Consider the following 9,999-nt stretch of genomic DNA (forward strand, 5'->3'; position numbering starts at 1 on the left):
TTTTGCGCGAACGGTTGGTGCTGAGGCAGAGAGGAATCTGCGCGCGGTCAACTCTGGCTCTGATTTCCACTTCATAAAGGTGTGTGCTTTTTGTTTTCAATTATTAATATTTTTGCAGTGTGTTCCAGGCGTTCCTCGCGTGACAGGCAATGCAACTATCAAAACTGTAAACATATACAGGGTTGATTTTTTTTTAAAGTAAAACCACTAACGTTATTTATCTCACTCTCGAGTCTTTGGGGAGGGGACGTTGATCATAATAGACAAGAGCATCGAGAATATTCTGTATGGTTAGATAGTTACCGTAATAAATAAAGTCCATGAATTTAAAAATAGGCTAAGCAATCGCAGCTGCTCGTCGTCGCGCGACCATTAGCTAACATTTTGTGTTTACGTCGTTTAATCGTGAGGAAATGTGCAAATGTGGTCGATGTGCAGCTCAACACTAGCCAATTGGCTCTTATTAGTTCATTTTGGAATGTTTATTTTGTCGTTTTGCTGTTGCTGACACAGACTTGAAGTTTTTTTTTTTTTATATCATATTTGAACAATAAGCCCGCCATATTCTGTAACGTTAGTCCAAATACGTGACAAGTGATCTAAGGGTCTCGGCGCCTTTTGTCTTCGTTGTTTTTGCATTCACCAACTAATCCGGACAATTTTTTTTTATTTATCTTCGCATGCATAAATAACATGAATTAATGAATAGCAATATGCATGTTGCATGTCAGCACTGAGATTATTCTTTTCAGTGGGCAGTGCAGTAAGTGTCTGGTGTGAAATGGGAGAGATTTGGGTGTGATCTTGTTTGATGGAAACGGGTCATACGTTCATACCATTATTTGTAAAGGTTGCATTCAATATTAGAATGTTCCTTGAACATTATTAGCTATCATCATTATTTAATATGATACAGTATGTAATATTATGGATTTTTGCATGATGCTTAAATAGGGGTTCAGGGTGTATCTCGGCCATCTATTGTCTCCAGATGAGATCCTGCATCCCATCAGACAAACACTAGTGCTGGATGTTTATATTCAGCCATCGAGTGATGATTTGTTGTCAGGTCATATTTAAGATGTCAAGTTTGTGTAATACTTAATATGCGAGGAATTTGTACAACGAACTAACGTTAGCTCGAGGATCACTGCCCTGTTTGTCTTTGTTCGTTTCTTACACAATATCCCCTTTGTTTCTCCCAATGACCAGTTCGATCAGATTACATTACTACAAGATATGATTTGTTTTCTCTACATTTCACCCGAGTGGACACCCTGTATTGCAGATTATAATTGAACTTTTATCCTTTAATTGGTTGACGATGACAGCACGTCTGAAGAGATGGATCCGGTGGTTATTGTGCTGTTAGCGACTCGTCCTTTTCTTGGCTTTCAGCAAAAAAAAGGATATATTGCCATTTATTAGGCAGGACATTTTACATTTTTAACAAGAGTTTTGTCTAGCTTGTTTCCTTCCCATAATATTATTAATTTAGTAAATTATTCATGACTATTTTGGCGACGCCACTCCCTAAAATAGTGTGCTATTTATAGTTATTTATATATTTTTTTATTTTATATGTCACCGCAGAGACTGATTCCACTCAAATGGATTTTTCATGAATAGCTTACCTTAAAGATGATAGAAAGGCTGTTGTATAGCTCAGGCTTGTTTACAATATATGAATGTTATTGTTTACAATATGTGACGGAATACAGATGATTAAGATTAAGTTGCATCAATGTTAGTAGCAGAATGTTTATATTATTATATCTGATATTATTATTATATGCTTTCATTTGGCAGGTGTGTGAAACCTTCAAGGTTAGAAGTGCAATGGCGTCCTCTGGAGGTAAGAAGTGATTTCTACATCAATATGCTTCACTATAACCATACTCTAATTGAAGCCATTCTGCAAAGAAAATGGAGCGTGGATTATTAAATGCAATGCTGTTCCGTTCACAGAGTTTCAGGTTAAGGAACTGGACAAGCGTGCCTCAGGACAGGCTTTTGAAGTCATCCTGAGTCCCACGGCTCCAGATGCCAAGGGAGAATTCCCACTTTCTACCCCCAAGAAGAAGGAGGTATCTCTGGATGAGATCCAGAAAAAGCTGGATGCAGCAGAGGAGAGACGCAAGGTAAGTGCTTGTTTAGGAATTAATTACTGATCCTGCATTATGTTCCTCTTCATTTTTTTTTCTTCATTCGTTCCTCACGTTAGAACCACGAGGCAGAGGTCCTGAAGCATTTGGCTGAGAAACGAGAGCATGAGAAGGAGGTCCTTCAGAAAGCAATGGAGGAGAACAACAACTTCAGCAAGATGGCAGAGGAGAAGCTCAACCAGAAAATGGAAGCCAACAAAGAAAACCGCACAGCACGCATGGCAGCTATGAACGAGAAATTCAAAGAGAAGGTGTGTGTGTGTGTGTGTATAGATGAATACATACAGTATGTATTGTGGTTTACGCCATAAAGCTTTAGTTCTATATTGAATAACACATTATTTTAATGGACATTTGTTGCTTTATTTTAGGACAAGAAGCTTGAAGAGGTACGAAAGAACAAAGAAACAAAAGAGGGGGGCGAGGATGAAAACTAAGTTTCCTCTCTCATTTTCCTTTTCATTTAGGGTATAGTGTTGGGTTTTTTAATGTATCCAAAGATTTATTTTTTGTTCCATTAAATGGCCTGTTTTCCATGTTTGGATCCATGTACTTGCCACTTTTTTATTAAGGGGTTTTGGGGGAAAGCTGGTCCACAACATTTCATCACCGTGTGTATTCAGTTGTGTCTTTTATCATCCCCTCTAATCTGTAGATTTGTCTAGTTGCAGCTCTATAGCATTTAAAATGAGCAGTGTTTTACTGATAGGGATGCATGCCTGTGTTATGCATAGGTCTAATATATACTTGGTATATTGCATTGTGCACCTGTTCCCTTGTATGTCAGTACTGCCATCCTTTGAGCTTAATAAAGTTGCACAGTTGTTTGTTATGGTACCAGTTTTGGCCACTGCCTCTTTGTTGATCTGCAGTCAGCCAGAATGTAATGTGGAGTAAAATAACTTCATAAAATTTGTACATTGTGGAGATGAATGGCAGTTTCTGTAATTCTATATAGAAAAAAAAAATGATTTTGCCCAAATAATAATTTAATCTTCTGGGATACGTTTTGATGTATTTTTTGTAATCTGCATGAGATTTTTCATGTTAATACTAAACATTATCCACAAGCATTTCCTTCACTAGATCATAAATCATACCTAATATGTGTTAATGAAAAAAAAAAATATATAAATGTTTCCTACTTGGAAAGGTACAAGTTAAAAAGAAAATCTGACAATAAAAATCTTATTGTAACACTTGCACACATGAACTTACAATGAACGGCACTTCTACACCATTTATTAACCTTTGTTAGTGTTAATTTCAACATTTACTAATATATTATTAAAATCAACAGTTGTATTTTCTTAACATTAATTAATGCACTGTGAAGTAACATGAACAAAGAATCACGCTGTTAACTGATGTTAACAAATAAAGTATTGTTCATGTTAGTTAATGATCAGTAAATACTAACTAATGTTAAATGAAACCTTATTTTAGTGTTACCAGAAAATCTCATAAAATACGTCGCTTGAGACTGTTTTTGAACTATACTGACATCTAGTGGTTTGAGTTTGTCAAACAGGTATTGGAAAAGGTTTTTGTGAAAAATCTCAAAATTATTTCAGAAAAAAATGACGTAATCAACTATTATGGATTTATTTTTTTGTTCAAAATAGAGTTGCTTGCATGAAAATGTATTGCTTTGCAATGACGAATGGTTTGTTGTCCACATGCTGTCACGTTATTATGTGTTAAGATTAGAAGTAGTGCATCAATCTTTTCTAAAATTAATTATACCTTATTTCCAAATTCAAACTCACTTAGTAGATCAGTCCAAAAAAAAAAAAAGATCATGCCCAGTTGTTTGAATAAATGTTTTTTTAATTGAATAAAATAAAAATGAAATCACATGCTTGTCTGTGTCATAGGAAGGTTTATGAATATCCAAATTTCCTTCAGTCATCCACATGCTGTTTTGACCCAGCCAGAATGATTCAGTCACTACAGTACTGTAGACAGAAAAGCCTGTCAATATGACATACAATTATATTTAAACAGGAAGTCTTGAATAATTTTATTCTGCCTCTTTGACAACTTTATGCTGGTACAATACTGCAAATCGAATGGAAATATGGTATAATTACGTGACTGAAACATTTTGCCTTCCTGTGTCTAAATTCACAATGTGGATCTTTGTTTCCACTGTGAATGGAGTATGACAAGGACACATTGTCAGAGTGCCTGTGTGGGTGATGAGATAAGCCTTCACATAGTTTAACTTAAGCACAAGAAGAGAAAACAGTACATTCACAATGTGTAATTAAAATGTGTACAATTAAAATAACCTTTAAATGTATTTAATTGTAATTACAGGACATTAAAAATGTACATGTGGCTTTTACCAAATACATTAACTCTGAATGTAGGTGAATTTACTACTTTGCAAATATATGGGCACATATTATGTGATATGTGCAAATTATAGTATGTATACACACACACATCTTTTGTCGGTGTGATACCTCAGTGGCTCTCACATCGCCTTTTATTAAAGAGGGTGTGTAGGCGGTATTAATAAAAAGAGGGTAGTTTCACATTTCACAGCCCATACATTTGACAGGGTGTCGCCACCTATTGGTGTTTCCTATTGGCGAGTTACTCTAGACGAAGGCGGGGACAATGCTCTTCGGTCTTTCTGATTGGACAGTTTACATGCCCATCAAAAATCTTTAGACATCCATCTGACAGCGGTACTGCAGGGAGCTGACAGGAGCCTCTACCGCTCAACACATTTTTACGTAATTTTTCATTATGAAATTTCCTCTGTTTTATTTCGCTTCCTCAAGACGCATATGAAGGCTCGGTTAAATGCAGTTCTCTGACTGAGGGGATTATCCTCTTAAAAGGTAAACCATTTCATTTGTTTTATGCTAAATGAAAGGTGAAAATTATCCACCCTATGCTGTATGCACTATATTATTTTAGATAACGGAAAAAATAAACATACATAGCCTTTGTGTTGAACCGTTAATGTGTACAAACGGGGGGAATGAATATATAGTTCAAAATAGATCATTATAACGTGTTGGGTTGTTGCTTGCACCTGTAGACGTTGAATTTCGTCAAGACATTTCATTGTTGCGCTTCCGGCGTCTCACGTTTCTTTTTCGAGATTTTACGAGACAGCTTGAGGGTGTGGGAAGGGTTGTCTTTTGGGATGCCATCATTTAAATTTGTCCTCAGCTTCCCCCTTATTACGTGTTTTTTAACAGATTCGAAAATTAAAACTCATTATTTTCCCTGACCCTTTGTTTTCCAGACATTATGATCGATGATTTCGTTTGGTCAGTTTCGTCCTCATTAATTAATGTGCACGAGGAGCTTTACGCAGCGAGTTGATGTTACGTAAGCGGTGAGAAGAAACGCCCCGTTGTACATCATGTTACCTTAATTTTCAGGATGAACCAATTTGTGCTACAAAAAAAAGAAAGAAACAGTTTTTGCAAACTATTCGGTAACGCTTTTGATAAAATAAAATTTGAATAATCCTGATAATTAATTTAAACAGTATCAATTTGCACGGATCGTTTAGAGTTTGCATTCAAATAGAATGAAAATAAATTAACCAATAAAAAGTATAGGCCACGATCTTAAAAACATAGAAATTAATACGTTTCAAAAACGCAAACCTTTAAAAATGTAAGGGTTCTGCAACTTTAGGTACATTTATGTTCTATTGGTTGATTTTATATTAAATCTAACTGGGTTCATCTTATTTCTTTTTTGTTGAAATTCACATTAAAATGTGTTGGAAACTTTTTACTATGTCTTCATGATTTATTTTTCAAATGTGTATTTTTTTAAATAGCTTTACCCAGCTCAGACTTTTAATCTAAAACTATGAGAATGTCTACTACTTTGATAACCTAAACGGAAAGTCATCTAAAGTTATTGTGAGCCCAAGTTGTATATTGAGAGTCATTTACAAAGTAAACAATTTTTAATTTTGTTAAATTAAACAAAACAGAATATCAAATGAAATGTTTGCTATGTATTTGTCCTCAGCTCATGAGAAATAATTTCCATGACCATCATTTCCTCCACAGAATGTTATACAATACATTATTTGAGCTGTACATTTTTCTAACTCATATGTGATGCATATTCAAACTGTTGGTTGACAAATTAAAGTGGTGAGAGTGTAAAAAAACATTGTATTTAGATATTCTCCCTTGTGAACTTACCAAAAAATTGCAAGGATAATATTTAACTATTTAATACTTTCCCCAAACAGATTTCACGCTAGACGGACGCTTAATTTTTCCTCACCATGGCGACAGTTGTGATGGAGCAGATTGGGCGGCTGTTCATCAATGCACAGCAGCTTCGCCAGATCCCACGTTTCCTGGAGTCAGCTTTCCCTAAACTGCCTTGTACTGTGATGGTGAGCGATGTGCCGTGGGTTTTCCGCGAGTCACACATATTCACGGGCTACCGGTCGCCTGACCAGAACTGGCGCTACTACTTCCTCACTCTGTTTCAGAGGCATAATGAGTCTGTAAATGTGTGGACACACCTGCTAGCCTCCCTCATTATCTTAGTCAAGTTTCAGGAGCTGTCTGAAACTGTGGATTTCCTGCGAGACCCGCACGCCCAGCCGATGTTCATCTTGCTCCTAGCCGCGTTCACCTACCTGGGCTGCAGTGCGCTGGCCCACCTACTCTCAGCCAAGTCTGAGCTCTCCCATTACACCTTTTATTTTTTGGACTATGTGGGCGTAGCCGTTTACCAGTATGGCAGCGCCCTGGCCCACTTCTATTACGTTGTCGAAGAAGAATGGCACGCCCAAGTACGAAGCTTTTTCTTGCCAGCTGCAGCCTTCCTGGCCTGGCTGTCCTGTACGGGCTGCTGCTACGGCAAGTACGCCAGCCCAAGCTTGCCCAAGTTCGTTCACAAGCTATTCCAGGTGGTCCCCTCGGGCCTGGCCTACTGTTTAGACATCAGTCCGGTGTTCCATCGCATCTATAAATGCTACAGCTCCGAACAAGGCTGTGCTGACCAGGTGGTGGACTACCACTGCTATCAGATCCTCTTTTTTCTGATCAGCGCCTACTTCTTCTCGTACCCCCATCCTGAGCGCTGGCTCCCGGGATGTTGCGACTTCATCGGACAGGGCCATCAGATCTTCCACGTGTTCCTTGTGCTCTGCACTCTAGTGCAGATCGAAGCTGTACGCATGGATTTCACCGAGAGGAGACCTCTCTACGAACGTCTTCATGGTGATTTGGCTCACGATGCAGTGGCTCTTTTTATCTTCACAGCGTGTTGCAGCGCTCTCACTGCGTTCTATGTGCGCAAACGGGTGAAGGCGTATCTAGAAGAGAAGCAGGAGTAGATGTCTTGGCAGGGACCTTGCTTGCACATGTAGGAGGGATTGCACTGGTCTACAACAACTGAAGCAACTAACAATAAAGGACCTTCTTTTTTTTTTTCCAGTTGATCCCATATTTGCTGTTAATGGTTTAATTATGTGGCCTGCCAGTGCATTTTGAAGCAACAGCTTTCTGTTAACCAAACTGGTGACATGCTTTTAACCAAACCGCATGCCATTACTCATCGAGAATGGCTCTAAAATAATGGATTGCTTGCTGGAAGGTGCTCAGTTCCTAAGCGGATCTGTTTGATAGTGCCATTCCAACCTTATAAACCCAGTTTACGTGAAATCTGTGAGGGAATGTCAGCATTTTGCTGGTAGGTTAGTTTGCATACTTGATAGTTTATGTTGACCATAACTGGATATGATCATACTTGCATTGTGCCTCTAAATCCAACCTAATTTTGGCGTAGTGTGCTGGTCTTAATTATTTGTGACATGTCATTTACGCATTTGCCAGACATATTATATTGCATTCAAAATACACTCTTTCCCCCAGCATTCCATGTAAATCAAACCCATAACATTGGCTTTGCAAGTGCCACATGCTACTGTTACAAGAATGCACACTGGAAATTAAAATGCGAGCAACTAAAGTTCCCACGCCATTAGACCAGTGCAATTATCAAAATGTGGAGCTCAGATGAACCTAATTTACAGTAGATGTCAGTTAAATGCACAGGATAAACCATGAAAGAAATGTTACAAACTCCATAAGAATTACCTTATTGAAAGATTTTTAACCAGTTTCTCTTTAATTAATCCGATCAAATTCCGACCTCTACAGTGCTTTTTAGATTTTAAACGTTTTGGCTTCACTTATTTCAACAGAGCAATGCAAATCAGTGTCAAATTAACTTCTGACTTGCCTTACAGTGCGTCTAACCCACCCAGTGCCATGTTAAGGTTAGTTTAGAAATACCTGTGAATTGCAATCGACTGGTTTTGCACTGCCAGTGAACACTTCCCTGCCTTTTAGATGTATAGCCAGTGAGCTAAGAGGGCTAAAGTGCCAGATGCTATGAAAAAGACAGTAGGCAGGATGTGGTGTTACTGGATTGAAGTATAGGGGTTGTAGCTCAGGGGTAGAGTGCAAGCAATGTTGGACTTGGGCAGTCGTGGCCTAATGGTTAGAGTGTCAGAAGGTAACCCGAAGGTTGTGGATATGATTCTCAAAACCGGTACGTTATGACTGAGTTGTGTGTGTGTGTGTCCATTACTCACTGCTCCTAATGTGTCTTCACTAACTTGAATGGGTTAAATGCAGAGGATATATTCCAAATATGGGTCACCATACTTGGCCTTCACTTTATGTCACTCACTTGTATAGTCAAATTGAAGGATTTCAATGCAACAACTGGATGATTATTAATTTGACGCAAAAATGAAAAACGGTCTGTATTTTATGATTCTCAAACTTATTAGAAAGTTGCTCAATGACACTTTTTTGCATAATGTTACAATAGACAGTTCCCCCCAAAATGAAAATCCATCATTTACTCACCCTAATGTTGTTCTAAACCTGTTTTATTTGTTCAAACAATGAAGGTCAATGGGGTCCAAATAACATTGGATTATATTGATTTTCATTGTAAATGATGGCAGAATGTTCATTTTCGGGTGAACTTTCACAGCCAAAGAGGCTTTTGAGAAACAATGACACGTCCTTCAATTCTATGATGTCCTTTTGTCATGAAGATGCTCCTTTTGTACACAAGGGCTAAAACTACGGTATGGCCTTTACCTTTACTCATACCCTGATATGAATGCCTTTGTGTGTTCTGTGCATACATGGATTTTTCTATTAGAAGTTCCGCACTTTACTTACAAGAGCAGTCTGAGCATCACATCAGAACTAATATGTGTGAAATGTATATTCTAATGTGCCTGACTACATGCATGCTTCCTTGTGTGAGTATACATACAGGTGCTTGTTGTGTGTGTGTGTGTGTGTGTGTGTGTGCGTTTTTGAATGTAAATGTATACCTATGTGAGATGGCTACTGATGAGAAAGGATATGAAGGCTGCCTCCATCTTAGTCTGAACCTGTCTGGCCTTTTAATGACCGTGAAATACATCTTGTGTATCTTCCCTTGTTTCAGACCTTGTCCATAACACATATCCATCAGATAGAAAGTAGAAGGATAATCTACTTTCCCATTGAAGTGATCCATATTCACCTGAGATGAATATTGTGGTGTCACTAGACTGTTGCTGCATTTCCGGTCCCAGAAAAACAAATTGTTGCTGTGGTATGAGCCGTTTGAGATCAAACTCATGATAAACGGTGACCAGCATTTATTTTTTCAACCTGGAATACATATGGCAGAAAAAGGGGCCATTCACACAGACCATGTTTTTGCGAGACACTAGATAATGTAATACAAAAATCAAGGTCTAGGAATGCTTTTTTAAAAAGTTAAACTTATTTTAGCGCTACTTTTTAAAATA

At 37.9% G+C, this 9,999-nt stretch overlaps 2 protein-coding genes across 2 annotated transcripts; both read left to right on the plus strand.

Annotated features, from left to right (window-relative positions):
• Positions 1–3,002, plus strand: stmn1b (stathmin 1b). The gene is made up of 5 exons (XM_039679476.2): positions 1–79; positions 1,810–1,855; positions 1,969–2,141; positions 2,225–2,416; positions 2,537–3,002. Exons 2-5 carry the CDS (start codon positions 1,840–1,842, stop codon positions 2,600–2,602), a joined length of 447 nt encoding a protein of 148 aa, XP_039535410.1. The 5' UTR covers positions 1–79; positions 1,810–1,839; the 3' UTR covers positions 2,603–3,002.
• A 1,864-nt stretch (positions 3,003–4,866) lies between these two features.
• On the plus strand, positions 4,867–8,064 carry paqr7b (progestin and adipoQ receptor family member VII, b). The gene is made up of 2 exons (XM_039679475.2): positions 4,867–5,020; positions 6,409–8,064. The coding sequence occupies exon 2, from the start codon at positions 6,445–6,447 to the stop codon at positions 7,507–7,509; it is 1,065 nt and encodes a 354-aa protein (XP_039535409.2). The 5' UTR covers positions 4,867–5,020; positions 6,409–6,444; the 3' UTR covers positions 7,510–8,064.
• The last annotated feature ends 1,935 nt before the right edge of the window (positions 8,065–9,999 follow it).

Source organism: Pimephales promelas, chromosome 12, assembly GCF_988280905.1.
Source record: "Pimephales promelas chromosome 12, fPimPro1.hap1.1, whole genome shotgun sequence".
In the NCBI taxonomy this organism is placed as follows: Eukaryota; Metazoa; Chordata; class Actinopteri; order Cypriniformes; family Leuciscidae; genus Pimephales; species Pimephales promelas.

Excerpts from the sequence above, each read along its gene's own strand:
- stmn1b (XM_039679476.2), top strand. Across the intron at positions 2,142-2,224 it reads CAGCAGAGGAGAGACGCAAG|AACCACGAGGCAGAGGTCCT; the intron begins GTAAGTGCTTGT and ends TCCTCACGTTAG. Across the intron at positions 2,417-2,536 it reads ACGAGAAATTCAAAGAGAAG|GACAAGAAGCTTGAAGAGGT; the intron begins GTGTGTGTGTGT and ends GCTTTATTTTAG.
- paqr7b (XM_039679475.2), top strand. The coding sequence starts at position 6,445 with ATGGCGACAGTTGTGATGGAGCAGATTGGGCGGCTGTTCATCAATGCA.